The following is a 25,266-nucleotide window of genomic DNA, read 5'->3' as shown; positions in this document are numbered from 1 at the left end:
CTGCAATTCACCCAACTGTGTGCTGAGCCAGAGAGAAGCAACAAGGTTTTGCACACGTGATGCAACACACTTCCTCACTTAAAGGAACCTTTTTCTCTTGAGATTAGTAAAAATTCAATTGACCAGACAACTGGCGCGCATTAGGTAAGAGACCTTAATTCAATTCCTTTTACATTTTAGTGAACGTTTACATGAGGCACCTGTATAATTAAGGTCCTATTAGGGTGCAAATATTCATACCTCATGGGTTTTTTTTTATTTTAACTTAAAGATGCCCTGAATGTGTGATAGTGATCAAGATAAAGTTTCAGAAAAAAACAGATGCCCCAGTGCTCTGCGTACTAACTGTTGAGGGCCTTCTGCTGACACGTTACCGGAAGACTAATGATGATCAACTAGGAAAGATTCACCACTGAGATCTGTTTAATATTTCATAGGTGGTGTGTATTTTTAAATGCTACTGGGGGATTTCACATCGAAACAGTTTCTCAATCGGTGCTACTAGATGTTTTTATGTTCTTGCTTTTTGAAATCTCAGCCATGTTACAGTTTAAGACTAAAAAGTTTATGCGAGAGAATGCAGTTAATTCTCTCTCTCTCGGCCGGTACAGATGTTTTGTTTTCGTTTTTTCAAAAACAATGGATTAAACCAATTTTACAGAATACTGGGACACAAACATATTGAGAGAATCAAAAACATTTATTTCTTTGATGTTGTTTGAGTAGGATGGCTGACATTTGTTCTTTATCCTATGAACACTTGTCTTTATCATCTCTTATCTTTATCTTTAAAACATTAGGAATGTTACCCATGAGAGACTATTGAGCCCATTAAATGTATATCTAGCTGTTTACATACTGTAAGTGCTGTGCAATTGTACAGATTGTACAAGAGATTTCTCAAGACATCTCTTTCAACAGGTGCATAACATTGAACCAATATTTTTAGCAAATTCTTTCAGATGTTACGGATTAGCAAATTGTGTTTACAAAGAGATTCTGCTCCTCAACTCAGAGGGGAATTTGATGTATTTTGCTGAATTTTCTGAGTCATTTCATCAGCTAGGGCTATACAGCAGTACAATAACCAAATAAATCTAATTTTAAAAGCACTTGTAAAATGAGAAATAAACTTTTAAAATGCATACTAATATTTGACAAAACACATTAACTCAATCTCATTCTGTCATTCAATCTGAGGAACACTTTTTTCTCCAAACTTTCTCAGCTCTTTGTACTGAAAACTCCTGAGAATCCACAGCATTTCCAACCTGTTTGTAACTTGTAAAGATTTTTTTCGAGGCCGAAATACAGAAATGAGAAACAAAATGCTTCAGAACACCTGAAGAAAACTCCACAGCCCAAACTTTGTGTTTCTCCTTTCTATTATTCTTGACCTTTATTTGTTCCCTTACAGCCATGTTGGCATGCTGACACAGCTCCCTACTGCTTGTTTCATTGTGATGTTTGCAGAAAGAGCAATGAGAACAGCCTGTATGATGTTAGGTGGTAGGATACCACTGTACTTGTACTTGCCCAGATGTGGACACTTAATAATGATCTTGAATTAAAACTCTTCCATATTTAAACAACGCATTAGGTAATTATTAACATATAATGTATTTTGCCTTTTTACAATTATTGCAGACCGTTTTAGATTAGGGATGTGGTACTACTGTATATTACACAGATGTGAAGAAATTATTTTCAGATATTCCTTTTTAAATTATACAGTATATACTTATATGCATGTCTCATTCTTTTTAATATTAAAGGATTTGAGGATCAATAGAAATATGATTCTATGCATATTTTTAGAAAATATATTTACTGGATTTATAATATTAAATACATTTTTTGTGTCATTTTGACTAATTGATCATTTATGTCTGTAATATATTTGAGAAGTGCATACTGTAAACATTAAATTGCATCCTTACTGAGGTATTTGATTGTGCATAGGTGGTGAAATGATTGAACGTTTAGAATTTCAAGCCTGGTGAAATTCAAGAAAAAAAAAGCATGGGAGCAAAATGTTTGCATGTATAGTAGATTAACACTTTTGTGCTTTCTGTATATTACCCTGGGCTGAATTATCAGCAGTGGAGCCAAGACCTTTCTTAGTGATGAATTAAGGTTTTAGTTTTTCAATCACCCTGATAGAAGTTGTACAAATGTGCAAAATGACACGCTAATTTGTACTGTACAGTATGTACAAATTAATAATAATAATAATAATCATAATAATAATAATTTAGAACTCCACTCAAGCGCTTTACAGGTAATGGGGATCCCCTCCACCACCAGTGTGCAGCCCCACCTGGATGATGCGACAGCAGCCATAGTGCGCCAATACACTCACCACACACCAGCTATCACTGGGGAGGAGAACAGAGTGATGAAGCCAGGGAACACCCCTACTCTTTTCAAGAAACACCCTGGGATTTTTAATGACCACAGAGAGTCAGGATGTCAGTTTTACGTCTCATCCGAAGGAAGGCACCATTTTACATTATAGTGTCCCTGTCACTATACTGGGACATTAGGACCCACACAGACTTCAGGGTCCCACTAACACCAGTTCCAGCAGCAACCTTAGTTTTTCCCAGGAGGTCTCCCATCCAGGTATTTGCCAGGCTCACACCTGCTGAGCTTCAGTGGGTTGACAGTTGTGAGTTGCAGGGTGATATGGCTGCTGGATGATAATAGCTGTTATTATGCCCATTTGCTAAATACACAGACCATTCAATCTACATTTAGGCAAAACTGTTTGAAAAGATTTAGAGAATATAGAGATTCACGGATAGAGACAGGAGATGAAATAATTTTAGGTTTTGGAAGGTAGTAGGCATTCCTCCTTAAACTACAAGGGGGAGAAACACTTTGAAATGACCGAGTTTATAAATAACATCGTTTCTGGCATGTGTTTTGGTCTTTTTTTTAAGCAGTAGCAAATGGGCATAATAACAGCTATAATTTTAACATACTGTATGCAGCATGCAATATAGCCAGTCAATAAAAATGGTATTTTGCAAAGGTAATTTGGAAAACAGTATGTGATCATAGAACAAACACCAAATACCATTGCCTGCATAATTAAACGTGAAAACATTTCTCTTGCATTAATATCAAAATGCATACCCTTGATTCATTGACATTAATATTCTCCTAGACCTACCCATGTCTATTGGAATCTTAACCATAACCCTATGGTTCTACTGCTAGTCATCTGCCAGTCTGTTTTCATTTGAATATGAATATGGAATCTTATGAATGTTTTAATTTTTTAAAATGACATGCTTCAAACCTCATCAGTAGACTTAAGTGAGCAAGAAGCTAATAATTAAGAGCATTACTTTATCAGAAAAATAAAATGTTGTGTTCCTGAGCAAGTTGTATTAGCTGCCTGTAACTGAAAAATAAGACAGGTTGAATTTGAAGCATCATTTGATACTTAAGTGTATTTATAACCTTTTTTTTTCTGGATCTGTAGTACACAGGTGACTGCATCATGAAGAAATATACATTAAGCAATGCTTAGCAAACTGTTGATAAGCTACTAATATAATTAATAGAAAGCTCTTATTAAAGGGTAAAAACTTGAACATCTTGCACCCTCTACTGGTGTTATATGGAATACTTGGAAAACGTATCTATGGAAATGTTCTAGAATTCAGGACAAACCCCAGTTGAATGTATTCAGATGAATTGTATTATTGACTCATACTGTACATGCTTTGTAATTGCAATTTTTTTTACTGATAGATAAACAAACACAAAATACAAAATGTTGATTTCATTTAGCTGCCATTGTCTATGTAACACCATTCAAAAGTACATTTGAGGTGGATTTTAATAATTGCTTAGACTTATATAACACTTTTCTGGACACCCCACTCAAAGCTTTACAGGTAATGGGGACTCCCCTCCACCACTACCAATGTGCAGCCTCACCTGGATAATGCAACAGCAGCCAGTACACTCACCACACACTTCACACCAGCTTTTAGTGGGAAGGAGAGCAGAGTAATCAACCCAATTCATAGATGGGATTATTAGGAGGCCATGATTGGTAAGGACCAATGGGAAATTTGGCCAGGACGCCAGAGTTACACCCCTACTCTTTTCAAGAAACGCTCAGGGATTTTTAATGACCACAGAGAGTCAAGACCTCGGTTTTATGTCTCATTCGAAGGACAGCACCTGTTTACAGTATACTGAATGTATTACAGTATACACTATACTGGGGCATTAGGACCCACAAGGTGAGTGCCCCCTGCTGGCCCCACTAACACCTCTTCCAGCAGCAACCTTAGTTTTTCCCAGGATGTCTCCCATCCAGGTACTGACCAGGCTCACACCTGCATAGCTTCAGTGGGTTGCCAGTGGTGAGCTGCAGGGTGATATAGTTGCTGGCTACTCTCACTGAATTCTTATAATTTAAATGAGCAGGCTTAAAACACTTCAATATCAGCTGTGACATTCAGTGTGTTTATTTTATTAAGATGTTGTAGTGTACAGCACATCTGTTTCCCTGCATCAGGCAAGTTGATCACAGCCACTTACCTGTAATGGTTTTCATAATTTTCCTAAGATCAGAAAACGTTTTCAGGAAAATTACTGTCAGTAAAATACAAACACGAGGACAGGACAGGTGGTATCTTGCTATTAGGTGTCATTCACATCACATGACATTTAACCTGATGTTTGAGAAAAATAGAAAGGGGAAATTTTTTAAATCCAGAAAAAAAAGTGAAAGTGTTAGGAATTTTGTTTATGGCTTCGCTAATAAAACGTATTTCGCATTATGGGACAATCAATACACGAACTGATTAAAGTAGAGTAATTGTAGGAATTTATGATTGTTTAGAATTGTTTTCTGCTATGTGAAAACTGGAACTGATGTCTCCTGGACAAAAAGTCAAGCTAAAAAAAATAACAAAAAACGTCTGTTGTTTATGAGGTGTATGAGGTGTTGTGTTTTTGCTTTGTAGGAAACAATGGATATTCACAGTTCTTCACATAAACCTGTGGTGGAGAAACTGAGCACTTCCCATCACAGTGTTGGAGCAGTTCAAATGAGGATAAAGAGCTCAACAACCAACTGTGACCGGCTAAGTCAGACCAAGTCTATGGTTTTGCCTGATCCTGGACAACCTCAGAAACCTGTAAGTATCACAGAAAATACATTTTAATTTAGATTTTTTAAATAGTGTTTCATTTAATATAACACAGCAAAAAATGGCAACTAAAATGAGAAATGTATTTTTGCTAAGAGAAATTATTGTCAGTGTTGTTTTTTTTCTGAGTTTAGTTGATATTATTTTTCACATATTGTACATTTTTTCCTCATCTGTTACATGGATTCCTGCTGCTTTTTCAAACATTTATAAATTCAGATAAATGGAATTTGGCTTGATGAGGCTACTCAACTTAAGCAGAATATACATAAAGATACAAAATACATCTAAAATCCATCAAGATGTTTTTAAGAATAAAAAATCCATTTGAGTATGAACTCGGTATGAAACAAAATATTGAAAAACCTCTATTGTTCCATTTATTTCTTGATTTATTAAATTAAAATAAAATCTGAAACAAATGTGGTCAGACTGTTTTAGAATTTGATCAAAAAAGACAACACTGGAGTCAATTTTATTATCATTCAGTTAACCCCTTCTAAATATAATAACAGAATACAGGGACAATGGCATGTTATGACAAATTATTCTATCAAAGAGATATTTTCCTTACTGCTTGAAAAGTTATTATTATGTGTTCTAAAAAATATGATTCAAACTGAACTATAGCTGAAAGAGCTTGATCTTTTAAAGTGTATCATAAATTGTTTTAATGGAATCCTTGGGCAAAAGTTATTTGAAATGTAAATCTACAAAAAATTTAGGTGTACAGTACATGAAGATAGGAGACTAGCAACTTTCAACATGATTTGTGTCTGGGTCAAGACTGTTTCTGTTTTCATCTACTGGTCACCAAACACAGAATTACTGTCTTTCTTTTCTGCAGCTGCTGTCTTGATCAAGAACACACACACACAGAATCAAAAAACCCCATGGAAACAGTACACATGATCATTTAGTTGAAAAAGACAATCTAGAAAAAAACCTAAAATAAATATTAAATATTAAAATTTAAGTTACACATTGAGAACCTAAGCAAATGGTTTGAATACTTATGCAGTGTACTGTACATATGACTTTTTCCATTTTTCCTTTTGCTTTTAATTTGTGAATTGGTTGTGAACATAAGACATATTAATTACTACCTCAAAGTGTTAAGTCAGAAAGCTTTTAAGCAACAGAAAGTGTAAACTGTCTGAAAACTTTTTACAAGTCACCGTATCCCACTGAAGTACAGCAAAAAGGCCTATTCCACTGATATTCACTCCAGCTCCTGGATGCCATAGTCCCACAGTTACCCTTTAGGTAATTTATAATCCTTAATAATTACAGGCCTGGTAACATCACTGATAGTGACCAAATAAGTGAACCATGGTTTCAAGTCAAGTCATTAAGAGTGCAATGTGGAATGAAAATCCGAGTACACAATGGCGCTCCAGGTCCAGGAGCCAATATCTGTGGGCTCTCTCTAACCAGGTGCCTTAGAGAGTATAAAGGTTCAAGAGTCACATGTACCATTAATTGATTTCTGCATACCCAGTTGCAGAGAGTTGAAAAAGCTTTTATTGTTGCTCAGCAAACATCTTTTTGCCTTATGTGAGGAGTAATTAAGACCAAATCTGAGGAGGATTTGTTAAATTCTATCATAGGTGCTCTTACAATTTAAGAAAACATAAATCCATCTCATGTTTACGTATAGTACTGTATAGAGGCTCCAATAAGTTGGATTATTTCTTCATCAAATGTCATCATGCTTACTGGAAACACAGTGCAGAGCTCTCTGTGGAGTTACAGAATCACTGTTTTTCTGTCAGTTCAGTTTTTTGCTGTACTTTTGTGGAACTTGTGGTTTCTAGTCCTGGTTTTAGGTCTTCTTTCAATAAGTGATTGAACATATAAGAACATACCTGTGTAAAGAGTATTGATGCTCAGTGGAGTCTCCATAGATGTCTATGTGGTGAAGCTGCAACACACTGAATTTAGAGTTTCAATAACAGCCTTTGACAACTGAATTCATTGTATGCCAGTTACTCTGTTCTAAAGTATTATAACTAAATCTAAAGAGAAAAATAAAGTTCCTGTACAGGCTAATTTAAAAACTGTCCTTTGCATCTTTGGGCGTTTTCAGTTTTATGGTTAAATCATTTTTGCCTGATAGTTGCACTTGATAATATTACCACGTCCTGTTATGAAACGTCAGGTCGTGTGATTTACGTTTATTGATTGTCCTCTTCTTTCTTTCCTTGCTTTGTTGTCTGTTTTAGACAATAGTGCAGCTTCTTGGCCAGGTCATCACTGAAAAGGAGAATTTGTTCTCAATTGACTTATCTGGTTAAATAAAGGATTACAAATAAAAATAAAAGGCTCTATTTAAGTATTGATCTTAAAATGGGAAATGTCCACTTTTATGGAAAATAGATTAGATTAAATGTACATGATTACAATAGAGAATAATGTTCTGTCACTCGGGGATGTCAACATAATGAGAAGTTAAGCAGGTCTCGTCAGATGAGGCCCTGTACATTTGTGGACGTGTGGCTATTAAAAGAAGGCAGTTTTTTGTGTTGGAAAACAGTAAACTGAACCACTTATTATGTTTTCATAGCATTTAGTGAATACAGCCCTTTGTCTGAATTAAAGTAATTACTGTATATAGTTACAAAATTAAAATGTATGGCATGATTACCATTGTCTGTAAGCAAGACAGAGAAGCGTTTGGAATGTACAATTGTATCCCCTCTAAATGATCCCCATGGGAATGAAATCCAAGGGAAAATGGGCACATAGTTTAAATTGTGATATAATTAAACAGTGTGTGATCTGTCAAGCAAAACTTTTCACATGTAACTTGCCTGATACAGCCGGATACTCAGTACAGTGTCCTTTGTCTTTCTATAGATGGGTTGGCGGCAAAGAAAATGATTTTGTTCATTGAGTAATCATTCACTATTTAAGAAATGGCAGTGAAATTAGAAAACAATTAAAGAATACATCTGTGAGACATCATACACTCATATTGTATATTGTATGTCAATAAAGCATAAATAAGGGCTGTGCTAAGCATGAACAAAAGTGCTCTTGTAATGTTTCTGTATAATCATTAATTTATTGATATATTGCTTTTTATGTCAAAGGATCTCGGGGTGCTCTACATATTGACTATGCAGCACCCTCCTAGCTGTCAATTTCATACAGTAAACCAAGTATGAACACCGTTTTCCAAATTATGCTCTTTGTAAAGTGGTGTTCAAACTGAAAAAGTCTCAGTAGCTTTTGAAAGCGGTACGGTGCAGATACGTTCTAAGTCTGTGGTATGAATGTAACTTAATGACAAATTTCAGTTTGTGGCTTAGCTAAAAAGACATGCTGTTAAACGTCTGAATGTGAGAAATTGAGAGGAGGCCGTTCAGCAGAGTAAGATCATGTGGTCACAATATCTGTCACAATTTGTACATCAGCCTCTAAGAAAATGATGTCCACAATGTTCTGCAAATAAATTCCTGAAAAAAAATTATTTAATTTAGCAGAACCTGTTACATTTAGTGCCATGGGAATGATTAGAAGGAAGAAGATATTTTTCACTGATGCTGTCTTACCTTGTTAGGTAGCCCAAGTCCTTTTAGGAGTTAACTGTAAAAATTATTTTAGCTTTTTGTATTAAAAGGAGTCAATACCCAGTTTAACAAGTCAGAGATTTTGTTAGAAGGCCTGGAAGTTTTTCTAGGTTAGGTTTTGTTTCTGCTTTTTTTATACAGAAGCTTGAAAACATCACAGCATGAGGTTGCAAATGGAATTATTTAGAGAAATTGCAAGTGATCCATCTCTCCCGGAATTATACACCTCAATAGCCTGCAGAACTCAGCTACCAATTAACACCTACTTTATTACATGTTGGGATGTTCTTAATGTTCCCGCATGTGTTTATGCACTATTACCTTGACGGATGCCTCTTGTACAATTAGACATAATTGGCATATCAATATGCGAAAGCTAAATGGATTAACCCTCTTAAAAACTAATGAGCATTTCCATACCCAGCTGGTAAATGGGACAGAATTAGCATTTGTCACTTTTTTGGCAAAAAATAACATTAAAAAAATGAGACAGATTTTATCAGCATTACCTTTGTTGGCTTCCTAATATTTCCAAGTTAAACTAAGGTACTTTCTTCAGGATGTTGTTGGTGTGATCAGACATCACAGCAGGAAGTGCATATCAAGATTGCAGTTCAAGCACATTTTCTAATCCAAATCGATGAAATCGATTAAATCAACAGTAATTATAATACTATACATGCAAAAAAAGCAAACTAACCTGGCTATGGCATTCCATAGTCATATTAACATACAAATGGTTCCAGCTTTTCAGTAGTGGTCTTTTCAGTAGAGGTCATTTTCATGGAGATATACAGTATCAGTGGTATTTTGCTTTGTACAAGTGCTACAGGCCTGCTTTAAATAGGAACGGTCACATATCCACTTATCACAAAGAAGATATAGAGTACAGCATTTGTTCAGAATCAAGTGCTTCTGGTTGATGCCAACATAAAGGATGTGTAAATCTGCACATGTGTAGGGGAGTGAGGGAGTGGGGCAGTAAGCAGTTTGATGTTGTTGGCCATTTTTGGCCATGTGTTCAGTATCTTAGGGTCAGCTCAGTCCTCTGTAGTACAGTATCTCCGCCTGCTCCTGCTCACTGTCCTTCGTCATGGTAATGGGCTTGCTTTCCTGCTCCTTCACATGCTCAGCCAGCAGTGCTTTGAAAGCAGCTTCTTGCACTACAAAAATCCTTCTGATGTAAACATCAGCCTCAATGGAAAAGAGCAATCTGTCAGTGGTAAACAGCGGAAGTGTATCCATCATTCGCTGTCATGGCTAACAGTCTTGGCCAGTGAACCACGCTGTTGACATGCTCTGTTTTGCTGTTGCTGTTGTTAAGGCACGTACTGTAGATGGCCTGGCATGCTAAAAAATATATCTGCCACTGCAGTGGTTTAAACTGCTGTGGTTTGAGGCTTTCTTGATTTCCTCCAGCAGTTCTCTTGTACTTTGGCAATGTACAAGCAATGTAGAATCTCTGACCGTGGTGTTACGACTTTCTGAAAGTAAAAACTGGTTTGAGAAGGATTTCTGGCACCACCATCTTGTTAAACCTTTAAATCACTATTTTTATTATCAGTGAACATGCAGTAATTTTCTGAACAGGGACATTTGTAACTGTTGTCAAACAATTAGGTTTACACAAAATTATCCATATACTGTAAGAACTTTACTAACTGAAAACAAATTAAACTGTAATAAATTTGATTTTTTTCCTGACAACAAAATTTACATGTTTATTTGCAAACTATTTATCAAAACACACAATTATTTTTCATGGTAAAGAGAAGACAAAAAAGAACTGTGATACCTTCAAGCCCTAAAGTTACGGAGAAGATTGACTAAACTTTTTAAAGAAAAATGTATTAATTAATGCTAATGTTTTTACTATTTTGGGGATGCATGTATCTTCTGATTATGCAAGAACATTGTAAACTATAGTTACGATATCAAGGTATAAAATCATGAATTATTGTAGCTTTTAGTGAGTTTTACTTGTTTTGCCATCCATATTTCACTTAATAAATTCAGATGTTTCACAAAGTAGTTGAGTAGCACAGCTCAAAACTATGGGCACTGAGAAACTCTTTTCATGCAGTATCATTTTCCTAACTTATGCTAATCTAAGCTCTTTTTAACAAGACGGTGGCACATTATAAGTGGCAGAGCTCATTGGTGCTGAGCATGTGACAAAAGTGACCTCACCCCCTTGAAACCCAGACAAGTCCTTTGGTGCAGCAGAGTTTGCTGCTGTCAGGAGAGCTGTGCTGTGAGGCTCTGAGCCCAGCAATGACTATGATTGGCAGAGCAGAGCCACATCCATCACTTGTGAACAACCATCTATCCATGATTGTATGGAAACATAAAAAATGGATGAGGCCAAGCAAATCTACGCGTTGTTGGTTTGCAGGTGTGCAGGAAGCTAAGTTGTGAGTGCTTCCCAGTGTATCCAGGAAATTCTAGAGATGTCATTGATACAGTATGCATTGTGTACCAAATTTCTGTAATTTAGGTCTCTTCATATCTGCTGGATTTCTATCAGCACAGACTCTTGTAGAACATCTGTCCTTTGACATAGCTGAGATTGAAATACAATCTGAAGCAGAGTCAGCTATCAAGCACACAAGAGTAAAGGGAATTCTTTTAAACTATATCTAAAACAGATCTAACACCAACCTGTACTTCACACAGTGCATCTATTTTTTCCATTCTACGCCTCCAGGTTTTCTGCAGAGTACTGTACACACTCAAGAAGAGCAGCTTCACTTAAGAAAGGGGAAGTGCACAGTTCCATTCCGGTTTTAGTTTCAACTTGCAAGCAGAGAAAAGCCCAGAGTGAACAATACTCACTTCTCTGATTACCAGCCTCCCCTGGTTTGAGGTGCTAAGCTTGATATTTGAAATGCTGACCATTTGATTCCCATGCAGACAGTGCAGTATGTGACAAAGCTTTATTCATTGATCACTCCCCCACTTTATCAATGAAACGATCACCCTTGAATTCTGGTTTTAACTTTATATTATTTAACTAATATTTAGTTTTTTTAACATGGAATATTTACAGAAATAAAAATAAATCTTCTAACCAGAACATTTCTTTTCTTGTTCCACATTTTAACAATCACAGGCTATGACCCTATTAACTTCAAATCAAGCTGTAAGTGTAGTTGGAGGCTTTATTTCCACAAACTGTCCTGAAGTAGGACTTGATATTGCGCAAAAGTGACACTGAGCTTGACTGGATTGATAAGACCTGGCAGTTATTACAAAGGTAATTGCAGGCATTGTTTTTTGAAAAAGATTTGTATAAACACAAACTTGCTGAAATGGGCAGCGATCTCCACTTTCAAATCAATACTGGAAAACTATTGATTAAAAGGTCTTTTCAACATTAATGGCTCTTTCAGAACATAAGCTTTTGGGCATAAAAACCTGGCTACCAGCTTTCACTGCTCTGGGCACTGCCGAGCTAAGGGTCCTGCAGGTAATGGAGATTAAGAGTTCTATGCATCCAATTTAATTACTTTAAGGAGCTCACCCTTAGGCTTATTTCTGCACTTCACGTCTTTCTGATTTGACAGCTGTAAAAGGTAGCTTGAGAAGTGAGTTATGAGATTTTTCATCATGGTAATTACTTGTAAGGGAACTAACAGTAGGAACTGTGATTTCCTGGATGTATTTAGCCACCTGACTTTTACAGTGTGCCCACATCCTTCCCATCTGGATGAACTCAGTGCTACTATTTAATTATTCATATTATAATACTTTACAAAATGAGATTCATAATTACTATTTTCAGCTAAAATATAAAGATTTAAGGCTTCCTCAAGAAGGTTTGCTTTCTAAAAAACGAACATACTCAACATTTTATCGCAGAAGAATTCATGCAACGTGGCAGATAACATTATACTGTAAGAGGACCCTGCAGAGCTGATAAAACTTTCACCGCATATCAGTAAAGCCCTATTCAGCACATTAAAAAAATGGTAATACAGACATAAATTGCATAAATTAAAAAAACAACAACATTTTGATAGAAGATTTAAAAGTATCATGGTTTAGAAATTCTTATTCAATTTTATCTAATACACTCTGAGAGAATAAAAAGTGTTTGGCTCTTATGATTTTTGGTACATGGAGTGGCTTTAAAGGTTTTTAATGTGCCTGTTGTATGTACAATATAATGCTATTATCACTGCTTTGCTAATTCTCAGAAGTGCCACTATAAACCTCCATGATTTCATTATTCACAGTTCTGTAAAATTATATTGATGTATACAGTAGGTGTTGTCCTATAAAGTCTTTATAACATTTGGATATTTTAACAGTATGCAGATACAGTCTTTGAATTGCTCTGCACTAAAGAAAATACAGAACTGTGAAATACTTATCACAAACAGATAGCCAAAAAGAACAACAAAATAAAACTATAAATCAAATGAAACTGTTTTAGTGATGTTATTATAGAGTCATAATGGCAATGACTTTGCACCAGGATATTCTCTGTGCCAAATAGGCTTAGGTTATTCTTAGCTCCATAGTTCAAGAATTGGACAATACCCTCTAGTTCAAAGTTAGTGCAGCTTTCTACCAAGCATTGTTAGAGTTTGTCAACAGATCTGTTTTTAACCAAGAAGTAGCTTTCCGTCTGAAAAATTCTTCATTACATTCAAAACAAACACAAACAAAAAAGAACACTTTGGTATGAAAAATGAAGTTTAAAATACACAACTAAAATGAAAGAAATCTGCTTTTTAATGTGTTTAAATTATCTCCATTCTAAATCAGTAACTATAACCTTGTTAGCATCTGGACTGATTTCCATATTAACAACCCCTTCAGAACCTACAAAGTGATGAATAATTGACAACAAATGAAATGTTTTGATTGTCGTCGGCACAAAGCATGTTTAATGTTTTATGTGTTGCTTCCTAGCTAATTATGTAGATGACACATTTGTCAGACCTCGTCTTCCATTAGAAACGTGTTTCCAGAGGGGAGAAAAACAGGCTATTCGTGCAGTAATTAACTAGAATGCTCAATGACCTGTGAGATATTCAAATGGCTGCCAATCCACGCGTTGTTTTGCCATAGAAATATAGGGGTAATTAAAACCCTAAACTGGTAGTTTAAAATGAGAAATATTACTCTAGCTTTACTTCAGAAAAAGTTTTATTGTTATGGAATTATTTATTTAAACCTACAATATTTTTGGTGTCACTTTTGCTATAACATTTTAAGTGCACAGTGATCTGTACATCAACGGGTAAGTAAAGATGTGTACAGTATGTCTTCTTTCATTTTTTATTCAGTTTGGAACTGCAATTACTTATTTTTTCTTTTCATATGTGAAATTGGGATCACCCAATAAATAAACTATTATTTTCCCTGCAGCCAGCATACTGAGTGGCTAGTTAGGGAGAGAGTTTTTAAGTCTTCCCTGGAACACGTGAGACATTTCTACCCAATGGGAACCATGGTGTTATCTCACTTAATGGCTTTTGCATCCCTTTGATGTATCATGTTCCAGTCTTTTGAACCCCCCAGCAAACCTACTGAACAGTTGGTTTGGCCAGCTTAACTAGCAGGGGTTAAGTAGTTGTGGTGAAAAAAAAACACTCTTTCTGACTGGAGGATAATGTCCCCTTCTTGAAAAGGAAGTGTATACTTGGTGTGTCCCGGTTTGTACTGCAATGTGTATTAAAAACATATATCAAAGATGACACAGAATTTGCCTTGAAACATCACAGGTACTGTACAGTATGTTTTGAAATTACAGTTTCAAATAAACTGATTTGTGGCTTCGATGGTGGCAAAGTCTCATCATTTTACGTACATCATGAAATTGATCAGACAAGTAACCTGGTGACTGGAGTTGTATATTTAATTGCTGTAACATACCACTTTAGTTTAGCTTGTGTGCATGCATACAGTACAGTAAACCTCAGTTGAATAATTAAGATGCACAGTATTTACATTTTTCTCCTTCTTGTTGCCTTCTGCCCTGTTCTGTGTACAGTACATGGCACATACTCTTCCTGGGCTTCTGGTTGTCCAGTATGATCCAGGGAACGTAGTTGTGAAGTTTCCAGTATTAAATCAAGAATAAAGTCCTACAGTTAAACAAATAAAAGAAGTCTGATAGTACGCCCAGTGAAAGGTTTATTTACCTTGCCAGGAGTAAAAATGATTCTGCTAACAAGAAACGACAGAGCTCCCACTCATCTGATTCGTGGTGGTAGGGGGAGCAGATGACAGTGGGCACAGAGCAAGGCCTGATTATCCTGAAGACACTGTCAGCCAGGATTGATTTCCACTTTCCCGATTTATGTAAGCGTTCCTGTAATACAGCTGACCCTGAATCGTGTTACCTTGTCATTTTGGTACATGGATCAAAGACAAGACGAGCTGGAAATAGCCAGGCTCTGACCTTGAACTCGTGGGAGCAGTGCAAAATGACAGCTTTTTGTAGTTTACACTGAAACAGAAAACCATTCCTGTTTGCCTGGCTGAAACAGTAGAGGGCAGGGTAGCACTATGGAATGCAGAAATCCAAGAGTGCTTCCCGAAACATAAGTGTAATTTGTTTTAAACTATTGCAATCTCACTCCATAGCCTCCATTCAGGTATGTCTGTATTAAATGTTATTCACATTTTATAATGTTTTATTATTCATATTCATATCAAAATACTTCAGGAAAAAAACAACTTTTTTAATCCAGAATGAAAATATAAATGAAGTTGGGCTTTTTTATCTTCATTCTGGAATGATAATACAAAATACACTTAGGTAAAGTGAATACTCACACTACAGTATATCACAGAATAGAACTACGGTAGGTGATGAATTAGCTGGGAATTGATTTTTTATTAAACTTACTAGTGAAACAATCATTGATTGCAATTAACCTCTTCAGCAGTCAGCGAGGCATTTATGTAAAACATTTAAATTAATCTCAAGACACAGGTCCATTCATTATACTAGTTTCTACAATCAAAAGAAAATACTTTTACAGGAACATTTTTAAAACAATTATTGAGAAGTTATTTTTTCACTTTGGGTCCATTTATTTTTTAGTAGTGTCCACTGTTTCCTTTCTGTTAAATTCCTGGCATTCATCCTTGATGTTAGTTGTTAGTAGAGACTATCAATGAGAATGGTAACAATGTACAGTAGCTGCATGACTGTTGAAACTTGCTCAGTGAATCTGGCATTCTTAGATTTAACAGGGATCTATAGGCTTAAGTTGATGTAAACAGAAATCCAAAATGATTGTTACTGAGATGAGGTTTGTGGGAGAGGTTAAATATTATAGAGTTGGTGTTTTGCCGTGATGTGCTCACAGTTCGAGCAATACATTTGAAACAGCCTACCTGGAATTACCTTTCCTGCATCTACAGTGTTAACTGGACTGAAGACAAACCTGAAAATAACATGATTATTGCAACGAGCTCAATGTCACTGAACCATTAAACAGTGCAGTGCAAACTGCATTTCAACAGGCATCATTGTATACTATAACGGTAGAGTTACATCTTTGATACCATAACACTGTCTCAACTTTTTTACCAGTTTTAGCAATGGTTTAACTGTCAGTGACATCCAGGTACTGTGTAACAGGAGCTAGCTGGTGCCCCAGCAGTGAAAGAAGCCTTTTTCCCCCTTTGAGAAATTTGGCCCATTATAGATCCCTGAGGACGAAGCCCCCCATTGTCAGGGACACTTGCCAGAGTTTCCTTTCACTATTCAAAAACTGTAGGATATCAGTGCTGCTGTTAGATAAACAGTTGCTGAAAGGCAATTGCAAAGAAGAAAGAAAAAACAAAATTACTAACTTTGGAGTTTACTACTTTACAAATCCTAAAGAGATATTAAGTGGATTTTAAAGTAATTTACACTTGGGAAACAAGTCTGCTTTTTTCTAGGGGCTGGGGAGGGACAGGGTTTGGGTAATAATTTGTGCTGTAAGATATTGTTACCTAATGCATCTTATTGTACATTTCACAGAACACACAAAAATAGAAACCTGTAGTTTCTATTTAGTTTAATATCAACTTTCAGGATAGGTAAACTTTTAGTATATGATAATTTACTCAGATAGTAACTATGTTACTGTACAGGTAGCAAAAACCTGAACTATACTGTAAAAGCTAGTTATGAAAATATATACTGTATATGGCAAAGCAATTAAAAGCAGTGTGGAATTTAAAACAAAGTTCCACGATGAATTAATAAATCCTTATTTGGAGTTTATTTAGTGTACAGTTTTGGTCATCACATTACAAAAAAAGATAATGTGGTATCAGTCCAGAGAAGAGCAACCAGATACATTCCCAGGCTAAGGTAAAATAACTCCTCCTAAAACTGAGAAAACTATTAGGAAGTGATTTATTTTGTATGTGTATATTCATAATTCACAAAGAAATTGACACAATTAGCCTAGTAAACCTAAAAATGCACCAATAATTTCAAATGGAAACTAAGGTGAAATGCATTTAAAACTGAGAATAGGAGGCACTATTTTACAGAAAGTATTGTGGTAGTATGGAAGAAACTGCTCAGCCATATTATCTAAGCTGATACCATCAGTTCCTACAAGAAACAGCTGGATGAGGTCCTTGGATCAATCCGCCACTAGCAACCAAATTAATGAGATGGGCCTTTCTTACAGTATATCCAGCTAATTTTCTAACCACTTTATCCAATACAGGGTAGCGAGTAGGGAGGGAGTACGTAAGGGATATGACAGGACACACCCTGGATGGGACCATTGTAAGGCACAGACAGACACAAACACTCACACCAGGGCCAAATTTCCCATGTGAATTTGGGGAAAGCAGACAGTACAAACTCCACACTGGGTTGTCTGCTGTCTAGGGAGATAGTAACCCAAGAATTGAGCCCAGGGCCCCAGCGCTACAAGGCAGCAATGCTGACCACTGTGCCTTTTATTATACCGTACAGTATATAGATATTTTGTGAAATATACTTTATTATATTAGTATACTTTAGTATATATACTTTCTGTGAAAGTATCTCATTCTCGCAGTTTCTCATTCTGAGAAACATTAACATAGTTTTCAAGGTTACGGCAAACCTAGGCTAATTCTGAGTATAGAATGGGCTCAGGATAGAAATTGCAATGGCTTGTCAGTTGTGCTGGGGTACTGAGCAAGTTACAGAAGTGGCTTCACCACCCTCTGAAACCTACAGTGTGAGACTCTGCTGTGGCAGAGGATCTGATCTATTGGTGCTGCTGAGTTATATGCTGTCTAGGGAGTGACGGTGTACAGTACATGACTGGAGCCCGCGAGTGAGGAGTGGGGAGAGCTGTGCATTGGTGTCAGTGAGAAGGTTCCTGCAATTGACACTGATTCTCTTGTCAGTCTCTGAGGACTAGTAACACACTGCACACCTAACGGATCTGTGTTGTAGGTGGATATCAAGGAGGAGCATGTCTATGTGTCTGGGGTGGGTATAGGAGTCATTGCTGGACAACCAAGTGTTGCAATTCCAATTGGTGGGTATTTAATAGAAAAAAAACAGCAAGTCCAAACTTTCAAAAACTACTGATGGATGCACTTTTATTGATAGAAAGAAAGTGGACAAGCCCATGAGACGCAGGCTGTAAACAGTTTTGAGATGGTTTAATCCATGAATTTGTAAGGACGGTTTGAATGCTGCTTGCCATCCCATGCCCACGGCAGACACAGGGTACCTCCTTCTACAGCCTGGCACTGATGCATGGCAGTGTGGAGAAGGGTTCATGAATGTCTCACCTTTCTCCTCAATGCAAACCCCTTAGCATGTGACTAACATACAGATGCACCATATGAGCATGACTGAAATGTTCTCAGGCATAAAGACTCACCAGAAGCCATTGCAATTACTTAGAATTAACCATGAGGGAAATCAAAACAGTTGGCAATTTCTTGTCGCATTTGCTCCTTATTTGTGCTTTGCCTTGTGTGCCCAGACTCGAATGAATGCTGACAACAATTTTTTGACACTTTCAAAACATTCAATTAGCAAGCGATCTAAGAAAATGCAATACAAAGAGCTGTGCGAGAACTGTGATCTAAGAAAGACCAGCAGGATTAAAACCATTTACAGATCTCTTCTTTTAGTTCTCTTTCTCACTTGTCTTTTCATCCACAAGTCTTTCATTTAGCTCTTGCTTTCAGAGATCTGAAGCTTTCTAGCATTGTCTTTGCATTATATATTTTTAAAATAATTTACTACATACTGCATACACTAACATTTTTGAAGGGTTACTGACATCATGAATAATGCACTATTGAATATGTATTGAAAGACTTCTGAAGATTCAGATCAGATTCTCCCTTTTTATAAATGGACTATTGTTTCATCAGCCTTATAAAAGAGTGATCGCTTGACGACGGCACTGCAGGACATGTTTGGCTTTGTGAGGACAGATGAGTGTAGTATGTGTCCGATAAGATGTTAACCCAAGTTGTGCTTTAAAAAATAAAACAAAAAGATTAAATACAGCAAATCTTCTTTTCTGCGACTTGCTCAGCCAACATTTGAGGTGCATACAGTGGACAGTTCATTTGAAGCATTTTCTTTTGTTTTTTTTTATTTAATGTTTGCTCTTAATCTGAAAGCTACAGTATGTGGTTGATCTGCTGCTTCATCAAAACAGCTCTATGTATAATACCAGGAAACCATCTGAATATAAGAAGTACTGTAGAGGCATGATTGGGTAAAATATGTAAAATGACGCATCTTAAAGTGACAAAATATATAAAACAAATTGTATTTATTTTAAGTGACCCATTTTCTCTTTGCCTCATGTTAGCTATCAGTCTAATGACAAGTTGATAGCTCAATGATACCCATTTCATATACCCAGATATTGTATATAAAATGTGCAGAGATCTGCTTATACACTGTGAACAATAATGAAACAGAGAGTGAAAAGACTAAGAAGGCAAGGAAACAATAGGATCATTCCTGGACCACAGACATCCTGAACTGTATTTCAAGAAATCAAAATTGACCAAGGTAAAGGAGACAACCGAGTAAAATCACAAGCTTGAAAGGAAGAAACCAGGATAAGGGTGAACAAAGGCAAACATTTATGTAAGACTCAGGTCATTCTGTACAAAACAAGTCTTCAATGTGTTAATTCAGTTCCACATTTTTTGGTTGATGTGCCATGTGCAAAGAAAGCCTGCTAACATCGAAGACTCAAAAGTCATAAATCCTTGTCCTCTATAGTTCACATTACTCATGACTCCCTTGCAAAAACTCTGAAAAAGAACTAACTTGTAAGGCTTCTTTTTTCAAATAATTACCATTATATTAGATGTACACTATGTATAAGAGTAATATAATGATTTTTAAATAATTAATTGCTCTAGTTGTTGTTAAAATTGTTTTTTGTTCCTTCAAAATTGTATTTTGTGACCCATTGAACCTCTTTAAATATGTTGTCCCACTCTAATCTGTGCATTGTCTCCCATTAAAGGGTAATTAAACCATGATCAGTCTGCACTACCCATACTGTATAATCTTGTACTGTGCATAATGGGCTACAGAATCACACGTGGATCTTGTGTAACTGCAAAGAAAATATGGATGAAATTATTTAGATTACAGTAAATGAATATACATACTGTATAAGAGGTGCAATTAAAGAACATTAAAGTGTTCTTTAGTGTTCTAACTGTATAATATGTAATGGTACATTACACTAGACAAGGACATCAAGATTTATAGGTGTGACTCAGCATTCCTATCATGTATGGCATTTACATGGCTTAAAACTGAATGTCACTTAATCTGCTTGTCTGTATATTTGTTGGTCTGCAGAGTATCTGTGGGAACGTGTATCTATAATACAGTCAGTGCAGTCTAAATGTCATCGAACAAAACGCTTTTATCAAAAATGTTTGGTTAGTAAATTCTATAACATCAAATCATCTGTAATGTAATCCAATTTGTTGTGAGAGCGCAACAGGAGTGGAGAGATACGATGTTTTCAATCTGCAGAGCAGCCCACAGCCCTGTGGAAAGTCTGTCCCTCAGCCGAGGGCTCAGTAAATGGACTTTGACAAGCAGAATTTCTCCTCCCCCCTGGACAGGTGGCAAGTCCGACTCAGAGAGCTCCCTCTGTCTTACAGACTCCCTAGATTGTGACACACAGCACAGGGAAATGAGCCAAGCCTGGCAGCAGATGAATGTCCCTTCATTTGAGATCTTCAATATTACGATATACCACACACCAACAAAACTTCCTCAGCTCTCTATACTCTGTCCCTGACCTATTTTGTAGAAATATCTCTTTACAAAAAGATTAAGGCTGTTTAATGGTAGGTGACATAGCAGTGTCCTGAAGTGTTTTTCTTTCTTAATCCTCTACATCTTCAGTAAAAGAGCTTTCAAAAGAAATATTGCAGTTTTTGGCATTCTCTCCTTGAGGGAGAGTAGGATTGTCAAAGTACATTGTTTTATGTTTTGGAGCTGTTCCTCAGGAGCGTCGCATCGCTGCTCTGTTAGTGTGTTAGGTAAGTAGGGCTGATTTCCAAAAAATTCCACCTAAAGCTCTTTGAAGATTACTAAATTTTTCTTATATATTATTCTGTCACCTTGCCTTAAATATCTTTATAAACATTATATAAAAAAGCCTTCAGATGTATTTATTTACAAGCTCCTGGATACGAATATCACTCCTGGCTGTTTGCTGCCCCAGATTTGAGGCCTGAGGAAGCTGATCATCTACTGTGTTGTTAATTTCAAGTTGCATCTTGAGATCTTATGACTCTTGTACACTTGATTTAGTTAAGCAGAACTGTTAGACATTCAAATGGACATCATCTCACTTGCAGTCCTTTTTGTTTCTTATTCTGTTGGGTGGTTAGGTGATTTGTTGATAATGCTATAATAAAATTTCAAGGGCACTAAAATTTCAGAAAATAATTACTGAAAAAAAATGGTTTTATATCTGTACAAAACAAACTAAGTAAGCTAAACAATCAATGCCCAGGCTTTAAATTCCACCGAAATGAATCAGGGCACACACAGGACACACATACAAGTTTTATTTTGAGTGTTTAATGATCATTTTATTGCTGCCATTATCTTATTAAATAATAATTCCACTATTATAAGCACAATTCCAGCTTTTATTTTTGTAGATATTAAAGAAATTTTAAAATAATAGAATACTAGACAAGTATAGAAGAGATTTCATTAAAAAGTAACACCTTTATCCCATGATATCCATAAATAATAGTACTGCATTGCATTTTAAATTAACCGCACGTGGATGTAAATATTAAAGATTTAGATAACTCATATTGGGGACAAAACAGCATTAAAGAGAATGAATAAATTCAGATGTTTAAATCTGGTTTGCATGTTACTTTTAAGTAAAAAAGAAACCAAACAGTTAGCCATTCTTAGAACTAAGAGGGATGGAGACCTTTTATTTTTAATGTATTACCTGGAAGGTGTACATGTTCAGATTTTATGGAAAAATATCTTTTTGGAAAAAGAAAAGTAAATCAGATGGAATGGCAAAGCAAACCATTTCAACCATGCTAAAAATAGTTAAAATAACCACATCAAGGAATCAAATAATAAGTGTTACTTTCTTTTTTAAATAATGGTTTCATTTTTAGTTACCCTTGTTAAAACTGTCCTGTGCTCCTTAATGTATGTGCCAGTGTTCCTGCTAATTAATGACTCAGGATTATAATGTAGAACCCTACTGTGGTTACACACCAGTGACAACACCATTCATTTTCCAACTTCACATAATGTAACAACTATTTACATGCAAAACAACAAGTAGATCTGTGGAAGATGTACAAATTATTTCTGTGTACTGTGTGTTGAGAAGAGGGAGTTTCCAAAATATTCATCTACTCATCTTCTCTTTTAACTTTAATATATTTGTCTATCCTTTAAATTAATGCTGCTCGAAAGATTGTCTGTGGTTTCCGATCTATTGTGAACACATCATATAACATACATTTTAGGAATGTGGCTCTTGTTAATTTAAAGTTTAGTCATGAGCTGTGATCAAGCTTATAAAACTGAAAGAAAAGGGTACATGATTAAAAAAACATCAAATATGGGGAAGTGTAGGAACCTTTAAACAACACAAAAACATCATTTTTATCTTTACAAATACTGTATGTTTACCTGAAGAATGTGAATGCAAGTTTAAGTAAATTTAGTTTTAATCAAATAGCACCCCATCTAGTGCTCAATTTCCATGCTGTATCATGCACATTTTGATAATGTTTTCTGGAGTGTGTTGCAATTAATTTATTCAGAGCTTTTTTTTTTTTTAAACAAAAGGCATTATTTTAATAGTGTGCTTGAGTTATTCACTTGTTGTCCAGATCAATGCTGTGTGATGCAGGCACTTTACATGTGTAGTACTTCTCAGATGCAGCAAAAAAGTACTTTTTCTTAAAAAGTACTAAAATGCTAAGAACAACTAATAAAAAATGCCAATGCCAATTACAAATGACATTCACAAAACACTGATTTTATTTCCTGATGGAAGAGTGAATTAATGGGAACTTACAGTACCTGAAACCTAAAATAAAAGTTGGAAATTTCTATACTTTTAATCAGAGAGGACACTGCTGATGTGAAAGAGTGGGAGTTAGAAACCAGCAAGCCTGCTTATACAATAAGTGTGTGGTCTTAGGAAGAAGAAACAGCAGAGAAAAGCAGCAAAATATTGACCAGCATAAAAAAATATGCAGAGATTCAATGTTGTGTTAAGAGGGAAAAGGATGTTAATGAGTTTCAAAAGGTTTTTTTTCCTGTGGCAAGGTAATGTTTAGGAATTCATGACATTCATACTTATAGACATTGTTATTCCTTTAAAATGTACTTAAATGTGCAATTCAATCATTTCTTTCCTCTTCCTAAATGCAGATATCTCGCCATAGAAGAAATCTTTCCCAGCACAACCTGATAGACATTACAGCCGGAGAGCAGTCTGTAAGTACTTTCTGATTGTGTTATATTGTTTGCAACAGTAGACTGTCAGTGCAAAATCATGTAAATCCTAAATAATAAGCTGTATGTTGTATTCTTATGTACAGGAGTAATATCTGTAGTGTAATATCTGTAACTCTGTCAAACACCAATGTTATGGCAATTATTGGAATTATGCCTCGTTTCACCACAGCACTAAGGACCTACAAGCAGAGAAAACGGAAGCAAAGCAATAAAAGCACTAAGCTCTGGAGTAACTAAGGTACAAGATTCTTCCCCAATAAGCAAAAGAGGCAAGAATTAATTTGATAGATTCAAAAATAATAACTGAAATACATTAGGATCCTATTACAGAAATGCAGTGCATTTAGTTTGTAATCGCAACATTACTTCAGTTTGTTGTACTTACTGTATATTTAAACTGAAATGGTAGTACTGGATAAATCTAGCTAAATATAATACCCCTCATCATTTTCTAATGCCTTTATTTAATTTCTGAAATTTTCAAATGGTATGTATACTTCTTTAAGTGGTTACATATTCAGTTTTCTGTCAGAATATGCCATCAGTATTGTGTCCCAACTCCACAGAACACGTTTGTTAAAAAGAAAGTGGAGGAAGTGTTAGGTTTCGTCACATATGTGAACATATATGCAGTGTCCCACTATCTCTGGCGTTTTTCATTCTTTGTGCATGAAAAGTTTACTGTTACTGCAAAGATTACTAAAATACAGACATGTAGAGAAATAAAGCAATAGAAAAGGTTCAAACTGAATTTGTAAACAACTATTTCGGATATAACTATTCATTTCAGTAATACCCCATCTTCTGTTGATAAGGGAAAATGAACTTATATGAGCATTCAAACTGCAAATCAAATGCGAAATGAAGCTTTCTCTGACAGCTTCTTTAGTAATGTAAGTAATTTACAGTCATGCCCCCAACAGCAGTGTCTAAATGGGAATATGTGAAATAGCTCCGGTTTTTATCTTTCTTTCATGTTTTGGATCCACATACAGAGTGATATGTTTAAATGCCCTTTGTGCTGGGAGCCCTTTGCAAGCAGATGAAAAAATAATGAGTATTTAACAAACTGGACTACCTCAGTTCGCACTGGTTTAGACATCTGGTTGCTACATCAATCAGCTAGCTGCAGAGTGCTTTGGTCAAGCATAGTAATTGCTCACCTACTCTTTGACATTTAATAAGGAGATCATACATGCGATTCTAGAACACTATAAGCTGGCTGCTTGGCTGAAGGAAAAATGCACATTTTATTTGTGTCATTGTTATTTACTTTTCCCCAGAATTGATCTGTAAAATATAGTCTAACTAGCTTACATGAAAAAGAATACTCTTGCTCAGGCCTGCTGGGGAAATCAAACTTAATTGCTCCTAATGTGACTTTCTCGGTGCTCTTCGTAAATACGTTATAGTTCTTTGGCTACGGTATTAGGAATATACTACTTGTAATGTCTAAGACTACAGCAATTTACTGGAGGTCGGTGAGTTCAGTTGTGTTGAGTACAGCCTTGTA

The 25,266-nt window shown here is 35.8% G+C and overlaps 1 protein-coding gene across 2 annotated transcripts in view; it reads left to right on the top strand.

Moving 5' to 3' along the window:
* Positions 1 to 25,266, top strand: part of arhgap15 (Rho GTPase activating protein 15) — a 193,125-nt gene continuing 167,859 nt past the window's right edge. The window contains exons 1-3 of one of the 2 annotated variants that reach the window (XM_088606279.1): positions 1 to 144; positions 4,995 to 5,168; positions 23,667 to 23,732. In XM_088606279.1, coding sequence (XP_088462405.1) covers positions 5,001 to 5,168; positions 23,667 to 23,732 — 234 coding nt within the window. In that variant the 5' untranslated portion in view covers positions 1 to 144; positions 4,995 to 5,000. Of the gene's footprint in view, positions 145 to 1,440; positions 1,601 to 4,994; positions 5,169 to 23,666; positions 23,733 to 25,266 lie in introns of those variants that run through there. The other variant, XM_088606280.1, reaches the window with a different exon arrangement.

Source organism: Lepisosteus platostomus, chromosome 14 (assembly GCF_059453375.1).
Source record: "Lepisosteus platostomus isolate fLepPlt1 chromosome 14, fLepPlt1.hap1, whole genome shotgun sequence".
NCBI classification, from domain to species: Eukaryota; Metazoa; Chordata; class Actinopteri; order Semionotiformes; family Lepisosteidae; genus Lepisosteus; species Lepisosteus platostomus.
This window is presented reverse-complemented; position numbering and strand designations above follow the sequence as displayed.